This window comes from Paroedura picta, chromosome 16, assembly GCF_049243985.1.
Source record: "Paroedura picta isolate Pp20150507F chromosome 16, Ppicta_v3.0, whole genome shotgun sequence".
Lineage (NCBI taxonomy): Eukaryota > Metazoa > Chordata > Lepidosauria > Squamata > Gekkonidae > Paroedura > Paroedura picta.
The window spans coordinates 731,210-753,850 of record NC_135384.1 but is presented as its reverse complement, the minus strand read 5'-3'; the positions used below and the strand labels follow the sequence as shown (position 1 = coordinate 753,850).

General features: G+C 47.4%; 1 protein-coding gene across 9 annotated transcripts; it reads left to right on the top strand.

The window, feature by feature from the left end:
• The first annotated feature begins 1,224 nt into the window (after positions 1 to 1,224).
• Positions 1,225 to 17,415, top strand: ZCWPW1 (zinc finger CW-type and PWWP domain containing 1). Of its 9 annotated transcripts, none has more exons than XM_077314829.1 (17): positions 1,225 to 1,315; positions 3,234 to 3,301; positions 4,999 to 5,252; positions 5,795 to 5,873; positions 7,315 to 7,363; positions 9,513 to 9,661; positions 10,027 to 10,176; positions 11,083 to 11,199; positions 11,984 to 12,104; positions 13,188 to 13,263; positions 13,468 to 13,572; positions 14,553 to 14,636; positions 15,370 to 15,424; positions 15,536 to 15,633; positions 15,993 to 16,056; positions 16,197 to 16,322; positions 16,773 to 16,977. In XM_077314829.1, exons 1-17 carry the CDS (start codon positions 1,257 to 1,259, stop codon positions 16,829 to 16,831), a joined length of 1,713 nt encoding a protein of 570 aa, XP_077170944.1. In that variant the 5' UTR covers positions 1,225 to 1,256; the 3' UTR covers positions 16,832 to 16,977. The 9 variants fall into 9 exon arrangements, with proteins under 9 accessions (XP_077170944.1, XP_077170943.1, XP_077170940.1 ...); XM_077314825.1 differs by having other exon boundaries at positions 1,227 to 1,315; positions 4,999 to 5,225; positions 16,745 to 17,415; XM_077314824.1 differs by having other exon boundaries at positions 1,227 to 1,315; positions 10,027 to 10,170; positions 16,745 to 17,415.
• The last annotated feature ends 5,226 nt before the right edge of the window (positions 17,416 to 22,641 follow it).

Here is a 22,641-nt window from a genome sequence, read left to right as displayed (position 1 = left end):
AAGTGCTCTCCAAACCCTGATAGGGGTATCGAACTTCCAGCAAAGAATGAGGTATCTTCCCTTGGGAAATTCCTTCCAGCTAATAACGTGTTCCTTCAGGTTAGGAACAAAAGTATATTTCAAAGTACCTCAAAATGTTACATGCCCTTTTTTCTCCTTGTAATTCTTACAACACTCCTGTGAGGGAGGCATTGTATTCCATATAGGAATCTGGGAGAGAGAGAAAGAGGCTTTCCTAGGATGAATAGGTATTGCCTAGTGGTCCAGAGAAAAACCTGCTGTGGTCCCTAGTTCAAATTTCGCCTCTTCCAAACTCACTTGCACTCTTGCAGCCGTCATCAGCCACCTGATGAGAAAATGCTGCTGAAGCCCTTTGGGCACAGCAGGTACTTGTGCAGACATGCAAACATTCCCCGATCCAGGGCCTCTGTCTGAAGGCTCTCTTCTGGCTATCACACATTGGTCTTAAAGGTGCTACTGGACTCTGATTTTGTTGCTCTGCATTGTTTGCTACACATGGTGTGCAGCATCTAGTTTGCAGGGCAAGATGCCTAGGGATCATACACAGGCATAAAAGTTGGAGATTCTTCCCTCCTCCTCCATTCAAGGTCCTTGAACTACCTGATAGCCCTCTGGCAGTCCAGAGAAAATTGAACCAAGAGGCCCTGCAGAACGGGCAGAATAATTTATTTACTTCATATACCCCCTGCCTTTCTCAAAGAAGTATGTGTCATTCTCCTCTCATAACCACCCTGTTTGGTAGAGTCACCTGTGGTGAGCTTTCTTGGGAGCATGGGGATTCCCATCTGGCTCCCCCAGATCCCAGTCTGACTGCATCACCCTGGCGGTCAGAGGGCGGCCACAGTAGCCATGCATTCCAACAACACTTTGTGCACTTTGTGCAGACACTTCAAAAGCCACAAGAGGGGTGTGGATTTTTGCACGGATTAGGTTTTGTGGCTTCCTATGTTTGATTCCTGACCTGGACTGCCAGGTAAGCACTCCTACACAGGCATTCCCAGATTGTTGCTGTTGTTTTCTTTTGATACGTCCCAGAAGATGCTCTGTCCTAAAATTACCTGCCCCCAAGGCCAACAAAGAGTGGTCGGTGGAAGGCACTTTGCGCATGCCCAGAGACCCTGTCTCTGTCGCGCCTCTGTGGGGGGGGGGGCGGAAGCCCGGTCAACGAAGGGAGCCGCAGCGCTCGAGTAAACACCACGCAGGGGCGGGAGCTTCAACCTGGCATCCCAGTACGCATGTCTGTTGTAGGTCGCGTCGGAGGCTTTGCGCATGCGCAATACGGTCCTTTCCTGCCGTGAGTCATCGGAACTGGTCGGGGCAGAGGGTGGGGGCGCACGCGCAGTTCTACTTCGCCCCTCGAGCGCGCTAGTTGGGCGAGGCGCGGAAGAAGTTGGGGGAGGGGGAAAAGGCGCGGGAATTGTCACGCCGGGCTTGTTAATGGCCTCCGCTCCTGTGAGGTAATTAAACAGAGCTCCGGTTGGGGCTGAAACAGGCAGCGAGGAACAAGTTCTCCAGCAGCCTCCTTTGGCCTCCCCTCACAAAAGGCGGCCGAGGCGACTTTCCTCAGTGACAAAATCTTTGCCTGGCTTTCCTCAGGCAAAATCCGTGGGACGAAAAAGACATTTCGTGTCAGCCTCCTGCAGCCGGCCCGAATCCCAACAAAACCCCTCCTGGTTGGCAAGCCCCATGGGGGGGGGGGGGCTGAGGCATGGGGAGGCCTCCTGAGGCGGCCCCAGCAGCACCCTGGTTGCCGGAGAGGGGCTCGTTCCTTCGTTTATTTATTTTAAAATGTGTACCCCGCCTCCATAAAAACCATAAAACAGTACATCCCATTAAAACAACCATAACACTGATCGCAATATCCCTCCCATGTCCTCCTGGTGCCGGCTGGCATTTGGCCTCTCCCATGGAATCCCTGCCGGGGTACCAAATCTGGTGGAAAGCCTCAAATGCAATTGTGTACTCCAGAAGAAGGCCGCTGAGAGAGAAGAACCGCTCGGCTCTGGGTGCTGGAAAGACGCCAAGATGGGCAGGATCCCACCAAGATCTCAAGATGGCTTTTAAATTCCGCCCCGGAGAAGTCTAGTCCCTCCTGCTGAAAAGAAGTCAGATTTCAAAGCGCTTTCATTTTCTCTGGATCCTCTGTGGGATCCCTTTACACATTTATTCCATTTATACCCTGCATTTCTCCCCAGTGGGGACCCCGTGGCTCACATTGTGCTACTTCGGCTTCCCCTCACAACAACCCTGTGAGGCTGGGAAGGTACAACTGGCCCAAGCTTCCATGGGAGAGAATCAGACCAAAGCTCAGTTCCCCTTCTTTCCCATGTCTTGGCCATAATCCACCTGATGGAGGCAGCTGTAGAGACAAATTTGGCTTCCGTGTGCTTCGGTTGGGGTTGGCTTGTGGCCATATTTTAGCAAGAAAAGCACAGTCACAGCATGACATAATCAGATAAAACCAGCCCAAAGCCTTAGTGGACATAAAATATAGTTTCAGAGGGTAATGGTGTTGCTCTGCAGTGGAAGAGCTAGATTGGAGGCCTGTAGCACCTTCAAGGCCAACAAGGTCAAAGCGTATCCCAGTTTTGGTTGGTCTCTGTAGTGCTACTGGACTTTAGCTGGATGGGAGAGGTAGATTTTCCCTGCTGCAAAAACGCAATAAGAGAGGCACCAGACTGTAGAAAGGGAGTTCCTGTGTGGATGTGCTAGTGGGGAAAAGCCCCTATCTCTGTTGACCACACACATATGGCAAGGCCTCTGCAGAAGATCTTCACTGACAGCCGAGCCAGGTTCATATGGAAATATAGGGTCCTAACGTTTGGAAGAATCTGGTATGTGGCAGGGAATGCCCTTGCCTGTTGGTGTCTGCTTTATGTACAGGGATCAAAAGCAGAAACTTGTATTCCACAAGAAAAATCTGAAAGCACTTTTGACATCCTTTACTTTGGCTTAATTATTCTGGAATAACTCAGACTTGCTTTTCCATACTTGTGCACATATGCACTGCAGAGGCTCTCCCAGACTTCAGCTTGGTTGAATTATGTCGTTTATGGCAGATTAAATAAATGTGAAGCAAGGGGAGAGCGAAAATCCGAGGAACTCTTGCAGTCTTTATCTTCACAAGGAGCATTACTGTTTTGTTTGTACAAAACCCCTGTTAAACATGCCTTTATCGCTTGCTCTCTTTTCTCTCTCCTTCTTAATGAAAGAGTTGGACAGGAAACAAATACCTCCAAGACACACAGTTCTGTAATGGCAAGTCAGAACAATAATAATGGTAAGATCAGCTTGTACTTTGTTTATTTATTTTAAAGGAAGCTTGGGGAGAGGCTGTTTCTCACTGGGGCTGCTTATCAATACCATCCTGCAATGCACAGACAAGCCTTTTCCCCACTTTAAGTACATTTCTCAAGGAAATAAGAATGCTTTATTTAGTCCCCAAAGATTCTAAATGGGCAATGAAGGAATAGCTGAGCCTGTGTTCCTTTCTGTTTAAAAAGCAGGCTAGATACATTATCACCGATGGTAGGGAGAGACAGACCATGTTTTTCAGTCAAGTTCTCGCTCTCCTAGGACTGTGACTGAAAATCCTTAATTTTACTACTTTCAAAAACAGGAGTGTAAAATTGACAAGAATAGTTTACAGTGCTGTTGGGCCCACATCCTTCAAATAGAAAGAAATTCTTCTATTTTTTTTTCAAGCAGAAATAAAATAATTTTTTTTTTGCAATTTTGCTTGATTTCCTACAGAATAATGGTGCTGTCATGTATCACCTAGGGCAGCCAACCGCCAGGTAGGGCCTGGAGATCTTCCAGAATTACAACTGAAAAATCCCGGCAACAATGGGGTGGAAAGCAGCCCTTTTCCCTGCTGAAGTCCCCATAGTAGCCACTTGCTTTCTCCATTCCGCTGAAGTGCTGTTTTTAAACTTAAATTGGCAGTTGGCGTATCAATGTAGGGGTATATCCATGACATTTGAAAAATCCCTCTGAAATAGCTGCTTCCCCGGCCTCTGTAGATGAGGGTAGAATGGCCACCCTGGGGGTTTGAGCAGGGAACCTGTGAGGAATGTTGCCATCCAGAGGGCCCATTGTGGCTGCATCAATACGGTGCCATGTGGAATAGGCATGGGTAGGACTTCCTTCCTCAAGTGCAGGGAAACATCAGCTGTGGTAAAAGTGTATTACAAAATACATATGGAGCAGAGGTCCACCAGTGGCTATCAGAAAAGAGGTCTAGAGGGAACACTCTGGCTGGGGCAATGATGCTTTGTATTCTTGGTACTGGGCAGGATCCCAGTGGGAGGGCTACTGGCTCTGCTGGTGAACCACCCAATGATGCCTGGGTTTTGGCTAGGGTTGGGTGCTTTGGCGTCTGAAGCATCCGTTCCCGCCCTAAGCAGCCAGTGCTGTGGTGGGAGGTGAGGGTGCCGGCATGCCCCTCCTCACCTGCACCATGATGCTGGCTGCTTCAGGCGGGAAGAGCCCTTCGGATGCTGAAGCGCCCAACCCTAGTTTTAGCTGCTGTGTGACACAGAGTGTGGGACTAGATGGGCCATTGGCCTGATTCAGCATGGCTTCCTTTTATGTTCTTAAATATTACAATATACTGTTAGAGGGGAATTGCTGCCTCACTGCGCTTTCTCAGCAAAACTATATGCTTCTAATTCCACTGAAATAAATTGTCTTAGAAAAGTAGATTCAGGTGGGAAGCCATGCTGGTCTGAAATAGCAGAACAACATTTGAATGCAGTGGCACCTTTAAAACTAACAAAGTTTTATTCTGGGTATAAGCTTTCTTGTGAGTGTACACCCAGAATAAAACTTTGTCGGTCTTAAAGATGCTACTGGACTCAGGCTTAGAATTTTTCTTAGGATGGCACTGTTAGTCTGTTGTAGGACAAGCAAGACTAATTTTTGTAGCACTCATTTTGATTAGCCAAAGTTCCCTAATGATGTTTGCTATGATTTCAGAAGTCCGGAAGGTGTCAAAGAAGCTTTTTACCCCTCCATTAGCCAACCCCAGAATTGCCTTTGCTAAAGGAGAGCCAGTGCATCACAGGAAACAAGAAGATGGCCAAGCAGATCATGTTCCTCTGAACTGCCCTGCAGGGAATGGATCTGCATCCAAACCCATGAAAGCACATTATCCAAAGGCCAATCCGAAAGGTCAAGAAAAGAAGCAGAAGGGGAGCACTAAGGTAGAAAAGGGAGCAAAACACAAGAAGGTTTGAGACATTCCTAAGAATATTACTGGAAAGGTAGATTTGGCCCATTAAATTTGTAGTGGGAACGAGGGATTTTACAGGACAGCATGGAGCCTCCGCATGGGCTGATTCCTCGTTCTTTTCCCTCCAGATGCAGAGCCCTCATTTTCCTCCGTCCCTGAGATATTTTGCACAATAGTGTGCATTTCTTATTATTAAGTACAGACATTATTTGTACACATCTGACATTCCATAGAAGCTCTCTAGTAGGCATTAAATTACTGTCCTGGAAAAAAAAAAGAGCCTTGCCCGGGCATGAATGAACGTAACTAATATGTGGAGATAACTGGGGGCTTTAAGCGTGTGGTGCCATGGGAAACAGTTCTGTAAGGTTCCTCTTGGATGAGAGGATGACTCTCTCTTACATTAAGAGGCCCAGCACTCAGTCTTTATCTTTCAGGTGTTTGTGTGAGCAAGGGCTGTTGGCTTGGGGCCTGTATTTACTGTCCAGTCTCGTTCCTGCAGACTTGTGGCAACTGCCCTATTTGTTCATCTTTTGGCAGGAAGACGATTGCCTCAGCGACTCACTATTTGAAGAGATCGTTGAAAGTGTACTGAAGAAATCTTTGGAGGAGTGCATGGGTATGCTGACAGAGAGATCTTAAGAATTTCTAAGAGTTCTTCTTGAGAATATATGCTCCTTTCTCACACAGTAATTCAGTTGTGGGATTCTCTATCACAGGGGTGGCCTCTAGTTTAGATGGCAGCAACAAGATATTCATTACCACGTAGGAGACGTCTGTCAAGGGCTGTGAGCCCTGATGGCTAAATGAAATTGCCATGTTCACAGGCGTAAGAACATAAGAGGAGCACTGCTGGATCAGACCAGTGGCTCATCTGGTCAAGGATCCTTTTTCATACAGTGGCCAACTAGTTTCCCAGGAGGATGCAGAGGTCCCCTGATGCTGCCCCCTACACACTGGTGGGAATCAGAGGTTTGCTGCCTCTGAATGTGAAGGTTCCCCTTGGTCAGCACGGCTAATAGCCACTCATAGAACTGCATGGCAGTAATATTCTGGATCCGAGTGCTGTGGGGGATGGCAGGAGGAGGACTTTGTGCCCTGCTGGTAGGATTTCTGTGGACATCTGTTGAGCCACAGTGTGAAAAAGGATGCTGGGATTGGTAGGCCATTGTTCTGACCTAGCACAGCTGCTTTAAGTTATCATAGAATCCTAGAGCTGGAAGGGGCCATACGGGCCATCTAGTCCATTCCCCTGCTCAAGGCAGGATCAGTCTTTCATACAAGAGTGATGAAAAAGAAGCTGTAATGTAACTAGGGATGACCACAAGCTGGAAAAATGTGGTTCCATGAATCAAATTGGGAGGTTCATTCTTGAACCAAACAACAGTCCCTTTAAATGGAGTTTGCAGAAAGCCTGAAAAACAACTAGGCAGACTTTTGTGGAATTTAAAGGGACAAAGTCTTTTTATACCTCTGCTTTTCTGCTCTGTGCACAAACTGCTTTAAAAGTTCGTGGTGATAGACCTGTCATGAACCACGAACAGGGCAAAATGAGTGAAAACTTTGCTTTGTGGCTTGGTTTGTTCCTATCCCAAAATGTAGCAATTACAGTCTGCACTGCTGCATGGAGCTGGTTGTAATTTCATCTGGTTTTACTGTTTGTTTTTTTGTTCTTCTGAAAGAGACTGGGAGGGAGCAGTTTAAGTATTTTGTACTGCCTCCATTTTCCTTCCAGATAGCCCCATCATTCCAGCAGTAATATAATATTGTGCCAGGAGAAAGTAACAGTGGGAGTGTTTAAGGGGGGGTCAGGAAGTGACCGACTTCATTTGACTTTTGGGGCCACTGTACCTCTTAGGATGGAAATGAAAAACCACAGTGAGTTTAAATACTTGGTGATATGTTGGACTATCAGTTCCACAAATTTTGAATATAATATTTGGGAGTCAAATATACTATCACACAAGACATCAGCTTTCACGCTTCAGACTTTATGAACTTGTAATGCTTTGAGGCTTAGATAGCAAAGCTGCTTAAAGGCATATACTTCTGATTTCCAGAAGACTTTAAGAAGATAGCCCCTTCTGCTGAGGAACAAGGTCTGGGAAGGTAAGTTTCTTAAACTTGTTTGTATGTGGTAGCACTGCAGGCAGGCAGGAGCATTCTGCACACACTCGGAGGCTTTCTTCAGCCAGGGAAATTACGTCTGTTTTGTTGAACTTTCAAGTCTGCTTCCATCTTTCACTGGATGCAGTGAATAAAGGCTTGCTATCTTCCTTGGGAGGTATGTTGTAAATAGAGATCAGATGGCCCAGAAAAGAACTGGGGAAAATTGGAGGGAAAGCATTTGTTTCTAGGGGTTTTTTTTGAAGGCCTTTTTTCAGTGTTTCTGATGGAAAAACTGGCAATTGGGAGGAATATAGAAACAAAAACCTTCTATGAAATATTTTCTTTTAAAGACAAGGTTGGCATGCTATAGACCTGTGCAGCTCTTCAGTCCAGGTATTTCTGCACCTAAAAGGATGCCTTCATGAAGGGGACATGCAGGGATCTCATTATTTTTAACACTTACAAGACTGCTGTTCTCCTTTTCACCTGATTTGTGGTTGACCTTTTCATCTCTCCTGACAACCCCTGCCGCCAAAGCCCTAGCAAAAAAAACTGCATAAGTTAAATTGTGAACTTATGGTTAGCATTCTGTAACCAGAAAGAGCCTCAAAGTGGCTTGCAATTGCCTTCCCTTCCCCTCCCCATAACACACACACTGTGAGGGGGGGGGAGGGAGGGAGGTAAGGCTGATTGAGCCCCAAGGTCACCCAGCTGGCTGCATGTGGAAGAGGAGTGGGGAAGAAACCCATTTCTCCAGATTAGAGGCTCACTCCTAATCACTCCTTAGAGGCTCACTCCTAAGTACAAGCTGATGTACATGTGCCACAGCTTTCTCGGAACTGTTGCTTATAGAAAATGAAGGCATTTGTAATGTTTAAATTCCCTAAATATGTCAAATATTGCAATTTTATATGCTAAATGATATACCTGCTCGTGCTGGCTTAGAAGGAAAACACAGTAAAACTCCCAAATAAAACCATCATTCAAACTAACAAACTATTAATGTGGCATTGAAAAAACACAAGTTCATCAGGCCATGTGTGTGGGAGAATTTTCATGGTTCATTTTCACTTGAAACGTCAACCAGCACTTTTGATCCTTTGGTCTCAATGTTATCGGGAGAGGAGAGGAACAACATCATGCAGGGGCAAGATGAAATGTGTTCTAAAATCAACAAAGGGTTTTAATTTGCACCCCAGTTTCAGCCTTACACTGAGGAGTGCTTTGCTGGGAGTTTATGGAAGCAATTTTGGTTGTGAAAATGTCCAGAGACTCCCCAGCCCCTTTGTCAGAGAGGAATGCCGAAAGCTCCGTGTGTGTGGACCATGCTTTGGCCTCTGAGTGGTGCTGCAGTACAGGCTATGCAGACGCCTAGGCTTTATCCCTGCAGGTTGCCAGCAGTTTCCAAGCACACCCCTGACTACACTTTAAGCACAACTGTGTGCGGTTGATTTAAAATACACAAATTTAAAAAATGATTGGGCGGCACAATACAGAGTATACAAATCACGAGGGGGGGATATTTAATATTTCCCCATCTATCACTCCCCTGCTCTGAACAGACCTCCTTAACAATTGCGCTGCTTGCAGGATTCAAATGCAGGTTAAAAAATCCATCTTGAGCCCTGCGGCTCTCTGTGGGAAGAAGAGACATCCGAGGCAAGTGGAGGGCAGAGGTAGCTGGTAATTACCTCTTGTTTCAAAAATGGCCCGGGGGCTCTTTTGTGTGTGTTTGTGTGTTAACGCGGCAGATGACAGACAGGGCAGGGCATCTCAGGCAGAGTGTGGAGATGCCTGCTGCATTTCTCTCACCTGAATACTGGGGTGCACCGAAGGGTGCTCGCTATAAGATCTCATTTCTTTGGGAGTGAAATGGTTGTGTTCTAGGATTCTTTAGTTTGAAATGCAGGAGATTAAATGCAGAAGTGAGAGCGGTGATTTAGTGCCATGTTCCCTGCAGTGCTCTGTCAGAGGGACTCCAGACATGTAGTTTGGCCCTAAAAGCTGGAGGGGAAAGGGATAAATGGCCAAGCCTGGGCTTCAGCACTGGAGAAGGTTGTTCCTTTTGTTCCTTTCCTGTCCAGGATGTTCCCCCGAGTAGAAATGTGTACACTGTGCCTCAGTACTGTGCTTTCCCTGTTTGTCTCAGAGAGACCGTGGAAGCCTCTCCGCCTCCAAAGGAAACTGTCCCTGGAAAAGCAAGCAGGGATGAAAGTGAGGTGATGCTTGTAGAAGCAGGACAGCAGGAACCTCGGCTTGAGAAGAGGAGACACGGCAAGCCTTCTGTGAAGGACAAAAGTAAGAACGTCCTGAGAAACACCCTCCCTTGGAAAGACCGGGAGCTGTGTAAGAGCTCCACACCAGGGGCTGAGCAAATAATGGGCCAAGACGGGTACCGACCCACCAGGACAAGGGAAAGAGAGAGAAGCTCCTGCTGGGGAGAAAGGCCATGGGAGAGGGCGGCTGCATGGGGTAGAGTGACATCCGCATTCCTGCCAGAGTTTGAAAACAAGTTGCTTCTGTTGACTGCTAGACAGTTCCTGGTTTCCTCTTCCAGCCACCAGCTCCAGTGCCACCACCCCATCACTCATCGGGTGTTTTTCTATAGAGGCAATAACACACAAACACACACACACAGCTTGTTTTTCTTTGTCTCCTGGCAGATGAGAACCCAGAAGCAGACAATGGGGGGCGTAAAGAAAAGCGGAAAGGAGCGCCCAAGAAAAAAGTTCAAGGCAACGCCCAGATCGCTGACCAAGAGGAAAAGCAAAAGGAGGGGGAGGAGGAGGAGGCAGCAGATGAAGGAAGTTGTAGTGAGCCTCCCCACCCCCACCCCTTCCAAAGGGTTTCAGGAAGGGTAGACAAAATGGGTGGTGGTCAAAGACTTTGGAGGTTGGATAAATCTGGGAGCACCAAAACGCCACATGGCTGTAGCTTTGCAGAGAGCATCTAAGCAAAGATCCTCGGGCTCTTGGTGGAGATTAACGTAGTTTTCAGGGAGAGTGAGAAAGGAAGTTGTTTGGCCCACTTTATTATTAGAGCCATGATATAAAACCTGCCAGAGTTCTTAGGTTTTCCCCTTTTTTCCTGAGGCTGCAGAAAGGCCCACCTTTAGCACATGGTGTGTTTCTCAACACCAGTCCTGTAGGTCAGGGGTAGTCAACCTGTGGTCCTCCAGATGTTCATGGACTACATGAACATTTGCTGGCAGGGGCTCATGGGTCTCTGGAAGCCTGCTCTGGAGCAGAGATTTTAAAACAGGGATGTCTCTTAAGTAGTGGGACATCCCTTGTATACACTGAGGAGACATAGGTTTGCTCACAGCTGTATAGGGCATTGTACTTTGAAAGTCTTTCTAGTCCTGTGAAATCTGCTAAATGGACAGCCTTCTCTCTCAGGCCTGAGGCTTAACCACATCTTTGCGCAGCGACCCTTATTTCTGAGGCCCTTCTGTGAATTTGCACAGGCATTAGGCTTACTTGGTTGCTTCACTGTGCCCTCTTGCAGATTGGTTGGCTCCTTCTGTGACCAGTCTAAGGTGCTTTGGGTCATTTTGTGGAATGGGTTGCTGGAGAAGGTGGACTCGCAGCCTCCTGATCCTGCAGGCACGCTTGCAAATCAGTGCTGCTCTAGAATGCCTTGACTAGCTATGATTCTGTGGTGCCTCTTCATGCCACACCAAGCCTGTTCCATTGTACTTTGTCCTGTTCTCGTCCCAGGCTGGTGCGTGGCATGGGTCCAGTGCTCCTATCCAGCCTGTGGGAAGTGGAGGCGCCTCTGTAGTGACGTCGACCCATCTGTCCTGCCGGATAATTGGTCCTGCAGTGAGAATCCAGGTAAGACAGAAGGCTCGGTCTTTGGCCGGGGAGGGGCGAGGTGCTGGGCAGTTCCTGCTCTCCTCAGTCCAACAAACAAGACATGCTGGTGTTATTTCTGCCTGCTGTGTTACTTCTGCCTCAGGCACCGGTGTCTGCCTGGGTATAAAGGCTGGGACCGAATGGGGAAAGGTGTGTCAGGATGGAGTCTGGTTTGCCTACACCAGGGGTCCCCAACCTTTTTGAGCCTGTGGGCACCTGTGACATTCTGACACAGAATGGAGGGAGCAACCACAAAACAGCTGTGGCAGGAGATGGAGCCAACCACAGACGGTCAGGGAGTGAGGCTATGCATGACTCTCATAGCAACTCTTCAATATTTAAGGCAGAAGCTCAGCTTGACACAGCATGCTTTTTGATCTGTACAGCCAGTCCGAGGACTTGCTGGGCACAAGTCCCACCTGGCAGTGCCCCCTTTCTACAAACACTTGGCAGGTGCCAGGAAAGGTGCTGGGGGGCGCCCTGGTTACCACAGGTGCCATGTTGTTGGGGACAGTTAATGTTAAATGTAAGTCAGCCCATTTCCTGCCAATGTTTTGATGTTCCAGAGAGTGACAAATGTCTCTGGAAATGTGGCCTATCTCCTCCCAGCCCTTTTTCTCCTCCACAATGCAGGAAAAAGGTTTGTAAACCGTTCTCCGTCAAAATGAGGACGCCACATGCTTTTGAGGTGCCCCCTGCCTCTCACAAGCACAGAAAGAGGCTGCTTGTAAGAGAGGGCTGCCTTGTCACTTCTCTGTTGCAGATCTTCAGTACAACAGTTGTGGCATTCCTGAAGAAACGTGGTTGGGATCTGAGAGTGAAGTGGTCTACGCCATTTACATTCCCGGATCAATTGTGTGGGCCAAACAGTATGGATACCCATGGTAGGGACCTCATCCCCAGTTAAACCTATTCCTTTAAAAATAGCATGCCGTGGCCCTGAACTTGGTCTGGGATCCGAAGGATACTTGTGTGGTCATGAGCCTGACTGGAACGAAAGAGCCGCATTCAAGTGCCTGAGGAGAAAGAGGGATGTTATTTACCGTCTGCCTTTTTTCACGTGGACCCAAGGTGGCTTACCTTGAGTCAATTAAATAAACAGTACAACAGAACCAATCAGAATTCTAAAAACTGAACCTAAGTATTAGGTTGCAATAATTACACAGCAGGCTCCTAGCTTCAGCAAACTAGATGCAGTAGACTAGAACATAGTTGCTAATGATTTATCCAAGTAATTGTGAATATTTACTACTGTGCACCTCTGTTGCCTGTGTAGAAAAGCTCTCTTGAATAATTCAGCTTGGCTTCATTTGCAGAAAGCCATTAGAGTGGGAGCCTTTCTGACCCCTCAGGCAGGCCGTTCCATGGGGTGGGGACCACAGTGGGAGGGGTGCAAGGTGCCCTCGAGTCTATGGTTGGCACGCAGGTGGTCCCACATTCAATCCATGGCATCTTCAGTTATAAAGGACCAAGCACTAGGTGATATGAAAGGCCCAAACCTGAAATTTTGGAGAGTCTCTGGGAGTCTGAGTAGACAACACCAACCTTGTCGGGCCAAGGGTCTGATTCGGTAGAAGGCAGCTTTGTGTATTCATGTGACAACTTTAATCAGGAATTCAATGACAACAGCCACAAACCTCTCCCTTGGTCTTGGGCCTGAGCCATGTTTGCCTCCCTGATCCATCACTTCACATCTGCTTTGTGTAGCTCAGGGGTACAACAGAAAACCTGATGGTTAATCTTGATATTACGTGCAGCTTGACCTTCTCAATCCCTCAGTGAAGAAGGTAGTTTTATGAATAGGTTATACCCATTAGCTCAAAGGTCAGCAGTTTAACATTTGAGGTTTGAGGTGAATGCCATCTGGAAGATTTCTCTTTAAAATATACATCGAAAGCCTCTGGGGAAAAGGCTGACCGGGTGCAGTCTTAACAGGGTGTTCCACTCCCCCTCATTGTGCATTATAGGTGGCCTGGGATGATTGAAGCTGATCCCGACATTGGAGAATACTTCCTGTTTTCTTCTCGCACAGATTCCCTTCCCGTAAGTGTTGTGGACATTTGTTTGTGCGTTAGTAGAGGACGTGTATCAGCAGCTGCCTCTGTCTCAGAGTAGTCGTGTCTAGCTTCTGGCAAAGGGTCACCACTTACAATGGAGCAGGGTGTTTGAAAAGGATCTGGGCTGCTGCATGCTGGATTAAGGTCACCCACAGCAGCTGAATATGGTCTCTTTGATTTTCCATTGCAGTCCAAATATCATGTGACATTTTTCGGTGACTCTGTGTCCCGGGCCTGGATTTCTGCTTCCATGCTGAGGAACTTTGGTGAACCAAATGCGGAGGACAGTTGTCTGGTAAAGGGGCCTTTGTTTGTGGCTGCTAATTGCAACGGGAGATGACCTGATTGGTAACCAGGCAACAGGAGGTTCTGGGTGCTGAAGAAGCCCAATGGGCAGGTGATACCTTTCTCCAGCAGACACAAACCAGCAGAGGGTTCCAAAAAATAGGTGGGATAGCGAAGGTGTGGCCTGAGCGAAGGCCGAGCTGAGAAGGGAGGGAGGATGCAGGTCTTGGGGCAGAGGGGGCCTAATGACTGGGGAAGGGCTTGGTTTTGTTCTGTTCACTATCCCCCCCGCCCCTCCCGCCAATGCCAGCTCTCTCTGAACGGTGTTCAGGGCACTGAGCTCTTCCTCGTCTTCTCCTCTGGTGTGCCACCAGTGTGGTACAATCTCCCAAGTGTCTGTTTTCCCCAGGGGAACTGTTCCCTGTAGTCTGTAATTCCAGGGGACCCCCTCCCCCCCCCCGGTCCCACCTGGAGGCTGGCTTCCCTATACATGATGCAGTTACATGTCAGGCCATTCAGCCCTACTCTGAGGAATCTAGTTCTGAGGAACAGACTGGATTTGATGGTTTCAGATCTGGGTAGTTTAAACTGCCCCTTCCCCTCTTCCAGCTTTTCCCAATATCCAAGCACAGTGAATAGAAGAGAGGCTTCCTGGGGAGGGACTGCAAGGAGATAAGGGGAGGGGGGCCGGGGCCAGGTACCCCTTGCAGCTAAAACTGGTCACATACCCACAGTATTGTCCTATTGCCTACGACGTGATTGTGGCGGGACTCCTCACATAATTCCCTGCGTGCTTCACAGAGCTAGAGTTCGATTGGAAGAGTCAGGATGGTTAACCCTGTGCCTGCTTGCAGTTGACACATACGTGTGAAAAGTCCCAAAAGGCAGTGATATTTGTTTGGGGCTTGGGAGGACACAGAGGAACAGTATGCCAGCCCCAATTCCCAAATCAAAAAGTCCTTTTAATGTGTCTTACGCTTTGTCCTGCAGGCCAAGTCCAAGGTCAAAGGTGACAGGAAGAATCTGGAAAGAGCTCAAAAGATGGCAAAAGAAGCAGAGCAAATAAGCATTCCGGTAGGGCAGTAGGCAGGCTTCTTATTTGTAATTGTAACTGTAAATGTTACCCTTTGGGCTCTTTTTGAACTTCTGTAATTGGGACGCTTTTGGAACATATGGAGTTGTCTTCTGAGTGAAGTGCTGGCAAAATGTTGAACTGCTGTTCAGAGCTGCTTCATAAAAGCGTGAGATAAGCCCCCAGCTGGATTAGACCAGTGGTTCATCTAGTCCTGCATCCGTCTCATACAGCAGCCAAGCAGTTCCTCTGGAGGTCCAGCAAAAGGGCACAGAGGCCTTCCCCTGATGCTGCCTCCTGGCAGTGGGATCCTGAGGCTTACTGTCTCTGAATGTGGAGATCCGGCTCTCCACCAGTTTCATTCCGTTTTGTTCAAATGGGTACCTCAGTCTTTAGGAGCCTGGACTGTAGAGAGCCACAGTATTCAGCGTGAACACTGATCCTACTTAAAATCGGTGTGAAGGTACTGAGGGAGAGAGATCTACATGTGGTTGGGAGTTTAGCAGCATCACATTATACCGATAACATCCAGCTCTGCATTTCTGTTTATAAATATCCAGTCCCTGCCTTCCCTGACCTGAGCCAGTGTTTGGCAGCTGTAGCTGGATGGAGGAGGCAGGTAGATGGGTCTGAAGGTAGATGCTTCTTATTTCGGGCTGCAACCAGTCCAATCCCCCCCCCCCCCTTGCAGCTGTATATCAGTACCTCTCTTGCTCTTCCCCTTTCCTGCACCAGGAGAGAATAAGAATGTTTGGATTCTGCAGCCGATTCAGAGGGAAAGACCATAAAGGTATTTGGGCTTTGTTGCTTTGAGTGGTATGGGCACCCCAAAGCCGGAATATTGTCAGAGAAACCACACAGGATGTCCCTTACAGAATCCCTGTTCTTTTTTGCATTGAAGATCTTGACAACTTTACCTGTCATCCTCATGCCAAGAATATTGAAGATCCGGGTGTCAGGAGTGCAAGCACTGGGACCTCAACTGAGAATCAAGACCAGGTTTGAGGATTTGGGGAGCAGTCATAATCAGTGGCAGAGCATCTGCTTGGCACATAGAAGCTCCAGGATTTAGCCCCTGTCTTTTCCAGTTTCATTTTCATTTTAAAAGGAAGGATCGGGTAGTAGGTGATCTGTAAGAGCTCTGCCTGTGACCCTGAAGAGCCAGTGCCAGTCAGAGTAGGCAGTTCTGAACTTCTCAGCATGATGATGTTTTTGAGAGGAGCTTCTAGAGGTGACTGATTCTCTTTTCCACTCGGCCCTCACGTGGTCATTAGGAAAATGTTTTTGTGGAAGTTCTTATCAATGAAGCTGGGTGGTCGCTTGTGCTACCTGATTAACCAACAGCATCTGTATTCTAGCTTGTCCTTGGGGCTCCAGGGGCGAAACCTGATGGAAAGCTTAAGAAGAAAACCTGTGTGAAAAGTGAGTGTTTTGGCCCAGGAAGCCACCCTCTCCATGAAGTAATTTCCTCCCCAGCCCATTCTAGCCTGCAGTTTCCCAGTTGCTCCACAACTTTGAGCTTGTACAGAAATAAAACCAATCCCTCCAATGTATTCATGCAGGGGGCGCAAAAAGTGTGCTGGAAGCTGAAAGCAGCTCCCCTTCATCAAAGAGGAGTCAAAGAAAGGCAGCGCCCCCCCAAGCTGTCGCTGAGTCCAAGGCAAGGGAGCCCCAGGAAGATCTGAAAGGTAAGAATGACATTTCATCTCTCTTGCTTTCTTTGTGTATGTGAGAGGCCAGTTCTGTTTGGTTCTAGCAGGGCAACTGTGTTAGTCTGTTTCAGTGAGGGCAACCAAGACACCTTAAGGTCTAGCACATCTCCAGGGGTGGAAGCTTTCTGAGGCTCCAGGGACTGTTCAGTCGATGCACAATGGCAAAACTACACAAGTGGACCCAGAAAGAACTTCCCAAGTCACAACTGGAGATGGAACTCCAGCTTCTGAAGCATTTTTATGGCTCACATGGTTCCTTACAGTTCATTTAGCATCGCTGAGTGGAGGCCATGGAAGGGACTGGGGTTAGGCAGCAGGAGAGGATATTGCTGTGCCATGCTGGATGACTGTGTGGTCCAAGGAGGAAAGTCGTCATTCGTTTTTGTGTTCCTCTCAAGGCCCTAAGATGTCATCTGTTGTGCCAAGGTGTAACGATGCTGAAGCCAAACAGCCATCTGGTCATCCCGGTGAGAAGGGTAGCTTGAACCAGACGGAAACCTCTGAGGTGGCAGAAAATAATCAGGTGTTGAATAAGGTCACTGTGAGCTGTGAGGAGCCAGCTGAGTTGAGGATGCTTGGAGAGGAAGAAGAGGAATTTGGGGGCAGCCCGGAAATGACTGTCTCTGCAGAGGAGAAAAAAGACTCTCTGGAAGACTTCTCCTTGGCCTTGTTTGAAGAGTAGCCCTTTGAAGGGATGGGTTATTTCTCCCTTGCAGTCCCTGAGAAAGGAAAGCCAAGGTGGACAACTGGCTATTGGAGAAGACAGTGATGCATTACCTGACTTGTTCTCAGCGTGGCAGCACAATGCGTCTCTCCCATTTCTTGATTAAACAGGGACCTTGCAAGCACAGCCACGAACATGGCGGAGAGATTCTTGCTTCAGCCGTGGAGCCAAAGGAAAACCATGCAAAACAGCATCACAGCATGGGCATCGGGAGGTGGCTTTGCAGTGATCTTGTTAGTTCATGTTGGCAAGTGTTCACATTCAAAACGTACGGGTTTTTGGCGAAATGAAGTTGTTTAGCTGTAGTTTGCTTGAACTTTTATTAAAGTCTGCTTCTGGACTTAAGTGGGAGTCTTCTGGATCATTTAGTTTGGACTAAACCTACAGCTGACACTGTGTGTATCTTGTTCCAGCCAGTGGGTACACATTGTTGATCTGCAGGAGAAGGGCTGGATTTGAGTCCAGTAGCCCCTTAGAGACTCACAAGATTTTGGGGAGGAGGAGCTTTCAGGAGTCAAAGCTCCATCAGTGTGTTTGTGCTGCCCCTGCAAATAGTCTGGCTGCACATTGTTACACTCAAACACACATACACACACTGATCCAAAAGAAATGACTTTGGAATCATCTGGTGTCCCTCTTTCATCCAGAAGAATTGGTCAGGGTCACTCTTGCAAACATGTCATAGATTTATAGGGTAAACATGTCATAGATTTATAGCCCACAATGAAGATGATAACATATTTGGAGTAGAAAATCTGTGAGGAAACTTTGACGGCAACTTGTGAACAGCTTTGCTTATGAGAAAGACTGGCATTTTTTGTAGATTCTTGCGGTATTAATTGTGAGCTGCGGTGAGCCATCGACAGTCCTCTCTGTCTTTCTGGGGTCTCCCAAGGGATGCCCATGGACACTGTTTTCGGGTGCCTGTGAGGTTGGGGGTGCTCAGCAAGGCTTCAGCTTGGCCACTGGGAATTTGATTGACTGTGCAGATTTTTGAAAACCTTGTCTGGGCAGCAGCTGCCCCCCAGCTTCACTGGGGGACTGAAGGTCAGCTGCAGCTGATGTTTTTGTAGCTGGCTCCACCTCCTGCTGCAGCCATTCTGTGGCAACCATTTTATGCCTGCGCCCACCCTGATGTCTCAGAATTCTAGCAGTGCCCATAGAATAAAAAATGGTGAGGACCCCTGCTGTGTTTCATCTCACATCCTCTCCACAAAAATTCTCTGAACAGGAACGCCTTGAAATGTCGTGGCAGCCAGATGCACCTCTTTCAGATCCCCTGACATGGCTCAGAAGACTCCATACCTCATTCATGGAGTGAAGGGGAACTGAACAGGTCTGGGTTTCAGTGGAGGGCATTTCCTCAACATTCCTCTGTCAAGTCAGCTGGGGAGCCTTCGGGGTTACTGTAAAGAATGGTGGAGGTGGTAGGAAGTGCCCCCAAGTCGTAGCCGATCTATAGCGGCCTTGTAGGGCTTTCAAGGCTACAATTTTTGTTTAAAGAATTATGGGGGAGGGAAACAGATGAAGAAATCGCGTTCCCTCTGAGATAACGTTTCTCCCCTTCCGCCTCCCCTGCCCATTTACATTGACTCCCACCAACTCCACCAAAACATTCCTGTCCACTTCTTGCATAGCCAACGAGAAAGAGAGTTTGTCACTGAACGGACTCTGCAGAGGAATATTCCCTGAGAGTTGGTCAGCCCAGGCTACCCTGATCGCATCAGACCTGAGGAGCTGAGCAGGTTTGATCCTGATCAGTATTTGGTAGGTAGACCACCAAGGAACAACAGGATCTCTACAGCAAAGGCAAGCCAACGCTAAATGTCTCTTGCTTGTTGAAAACCCTTCCTCAACCTTTTTAGCGTGGAGAAACTCCTGAAACATTCTTCAGGCTTCAAGAAGCCCTGGGAGTGATGTCCACAGGCTCCCCCAGAAGTCCCACGTCACCAGAAGGGGCATCACTCAGATATTCCCACCAGATGCAGCCTTATCCGGCCAGCAAGTACCTGTTTGGCCAGGGCGCCTTCCCTTCCATCCCCCTAGGCCTTCCATTGGCCATTTTGGGAGGGGGGCAGGTTGGAATGACCTGTCATAGCACCTGGTATTTTTTTTAATTTAAAAAACATAACAAATGAACTCTCACCCAATTGGAGAAACCCTTCCAGAGCTGTCAGGAAACCCCAGGGTTTCACAAACCCTGGTTGAGAAAGCCTACCCCACCTTATGGGGTCACCACAAGTCAGCTAAGACTTGACTGCACTTTTCACCACCAAGGCTACATTTTCCAGGAAAACTTTGGGGTCTTGGGGGAATCAAGGGGCGAGTACTGATAATTGACCCAAATAACCTCTCTCTTTTATGTGGACTCATCGCCAAGGTTCAGAATTATACTTCAACTGTCACAACAACTGGTAGAAAGTTCTAGAACTTGTACATGTGATTTAAGGGGTACAGGTACGTACTGAACCTTATCTTGAACAATCACTGTGTATTAGTTTTCCTCATTTAATTCCCCCACACCCCTCCCTAATTATGGGGTTCCCAAATCTAAAAGACTGAAGTCCTGGGACAGTTCTCCCCTCCTGCCCAGACAGACAAGGACTCTGAAGGGAAGAGTCTGAGAGGGACCAGCAAAGGGGTCAGCATGGTGACAATCGTCAGGGTCTCAGCCCTTATTTTTAAAACCCCAAACGTGTTTCCAGTCTTCATAACTGCGTAGAACAGGTGAGACTATTACAATACCCTTCCTTTCTCTCACTCTCCCAACAATTTCATTGCAAAAAAATTAATACATGAAAACATGTATCAGAAAGCAAAACAATTTTTGCTTATAATTTTTTTAAGTGATATAAGTGCTTAGTATGTATAATTTAGTCTAATTATGGAGTATGGCCCTTTGATTCACAGAATGAGAGCAGCGTGAGTACAAAGTAGACACACAGTTGGTAGGGAATGACATTTTTAATGTTCTCCGGGGATTAGTTTATCAGTTCCTTTCCGTTCCATGGGCTTTGGCCTGGGCTACGGCTTCTCACTCAGGGCGTGTTGGCATTGCGGGGTGGAGTGGCAGATGAATGAGAATGTGGGCGGATCATTCCTGCTTCCTCTGGTGTGGCTTCCTCTGGACTTTGCTGCTAGCCGGCCACTGCCTTCTGGAAGAGGCTGCCTGGATCCTGACCGGAGCAGTGAGCTCTTGCAGGCCTCTCCATCCTTCTGTCTCAGCCCGGCTGCCTCACGTCCTTGGAAGAGTTTGTTTGAGAAGGGGGGAGGAAGACGCAAATCACGTTGCTGGGGGAAGTGGCTTTTTGCCCAAGGTCATCCAAGGCAGAGACAGGAATAGAAAAATCTCCATTTCCTGGCTTCCAGTCCTTTGAGCGCCACAGCCTATCGATAGGGAATTGGCATGCGGCTCATAGCAATTTAATACATGGCTGGACACAACCACGCCGAGTGCTAGAACCGAAGAGGACCTAACAGAACATGCCTTGTCCGCGATTCTTACATCTGGATGTTTTTAAAAAAATTTCACTATGTCTTGTATCCTGGATAAATTTACAATGAGTAAACAGTGGGCTAATATAGCAACTGGACTGGAATTGTTGGATAAATTAGTGAGACATGAAAGAACTATAGATTTGTAAAAACAAAGAGCCAGGCCAGGAATTTTCCTCCACATTTCTTTCTTTCTTGCTTCCTTTTAAAAAGAAACATTCCAAATTGCTTGAGATTGAGGGAACATATTTGGGGGTTGACTCAGCATCTGGCTTCCACAGGCTAAAAATCACAGACGAATGGTCTATTGCCCTTCTCTGGAGGTTGAGAAATGTTCATTTTTGCGGTCTGTAGCTTGAATGAGGTCAGTTACCCAGAAAGGATTGTTCTTACAGCAATGAGAATTTGTTTGGGGGCTGAATGCTTTAGAAGATCTGAGGGGACAGTGCACCCTTCCCCCCCAGCTTGCTTGGTGGACTTGGGTCCATCAGCTCACTTCCAACTTATGGTGTCCCTAGAACTGCATGGCCTCCAAAACCTCCTGTCCTCAACAGCCTCGCTCTGGTCTTGCAAAAGGAGGGGAATGGCTTTGGTGATTGAGACAGTCCACCTCACACTGGGCCTTCCTCTTTTCCTAGCATTATTTGTCATCTGCTTTTCTTCCTTGTGGAACTCAAGGCAGCTTACAATGCAGTTAAAACAACAACAACAATAATAATAATAATAAAGAGACCCCAGTGTAAAATCTCCAGTTTGGACTGCCTATGAATAAAACACTAAAGTAGTGAGTGAGACTCCTAAATAGAACTCCTAAAGATTGAGAGCACATCTTATGTTGTGACCAAAGTGCGATAGCCTCTGTTTATTTGTTTGTTTCTTAGCTTTGTATACTGCTCCTCCCTGCCAAGCTGGCTCAGAGCAGTTCACATACAATATTTGAACATATAAAATCACCATAAAATTATAAATAATTATTAATTAAAATATCATTAAAACCAATTCAACAAGTCAGTTCAATGCTCCATTTGACTTATACAAGATCTGCTGGTTTGCCCAACCCATAAAGATGCTATTTGGTACATGTTCAGTGCTAGTTCAGTGCAAGAGGGGTAATGCAGAGATGAATGGGGGGAGGCTTACAGGTTCTATTGAAATTGGCTTTTAAAATAATTTTGTAAAGTCATGGAGGAGTAAAGTCTTAGCCACCATGGCTTTACAAAATTTTTTTTATAAAGTCTTAGACACCATGGCCAAATAGAACCTGCATGTGCAGAAGCAGTCTACAGCTATAGTTTATACCTGAACGTGTCAATACAGACCGGTATCCCCATACCTATGTGAGCCTGTGGCCAGTATTATACTATTAATATACATAAGGACTTGTCACTGATGAAAGACTCTCACTGAAAACGGAGATTACCTGGATTCCGTTTTGACAGGAGTCCTACAGAATAAAGAAACAAGGAAAACTACAAAAATAGGACACTTTTCTTTCTTTTATGAATACATTTATTATATTGCCAGCGGATAGGTCTGTTTCTCTCTGTATAGTTTATCCCTACTACTAAGGACAAAAGGCAGGGTCAGGCTGCTGCTGGCATGCCTTGCTCCTGGGTCTTCTGGAAAGATCTGGTTGTCAGCAGTAACTCCTAACCATCGCCACTGAGGCAGTGGCATAATAAAAATGTATAAAGCATAGTCTTGAAAGGGTTCAGCTTTATCTCCGCACCCCTTGACACTATTTCTTTCTGGGGTTGACCTTGTAATTTGGTGAGACTGGATCCCGCCTCACCAAAAGATGAAAATGAGGGCAGCCCTCACCCAAAATGAAACCCAGGGACTCCCCCAGACCCATTTTATTCCCTGCTTCCTCCCACGGCCCAGGGCAGCACACATGCCCCCACAGTTTTGGAGCAATCTCCTCAGAGAGGTGTGCCTGGCCCCCTCACTTCTCATCATCAGGAGGCAGCTGAAGAGGGGTTTATTGTGAGCCCCCTTGAGCCCCATAAGGAAGAAAGGTGGCTGACAGACATTATCTGGGTCCTCAGTTGCTGGCCCCTGCTCCATCCTCCTCTG

Coding starts and splice junctions, on each gene's coding strand:
- ZCWPW1 (XM_077314822.1), top strand. CDS start 1,257: ATGTCTGTTGTAGGTCGCGTCGGAGGCTTTGCGCATGCGCAATACGGT. Junction 5,253..5,794: donor AGGGAGCAAAACACAAGAAG/GTTTGAGACATT, acceptor ATCTTTTGGCAG/GAAGACGATTGCCTCAGCGA. Junction 13,264..13,467: donor CTCGCACAGATTCCCTTCCC/GTAAGTGTTGTG, acceptor TTTCCATTGCAG/TCCAAATATCATGTGACATT.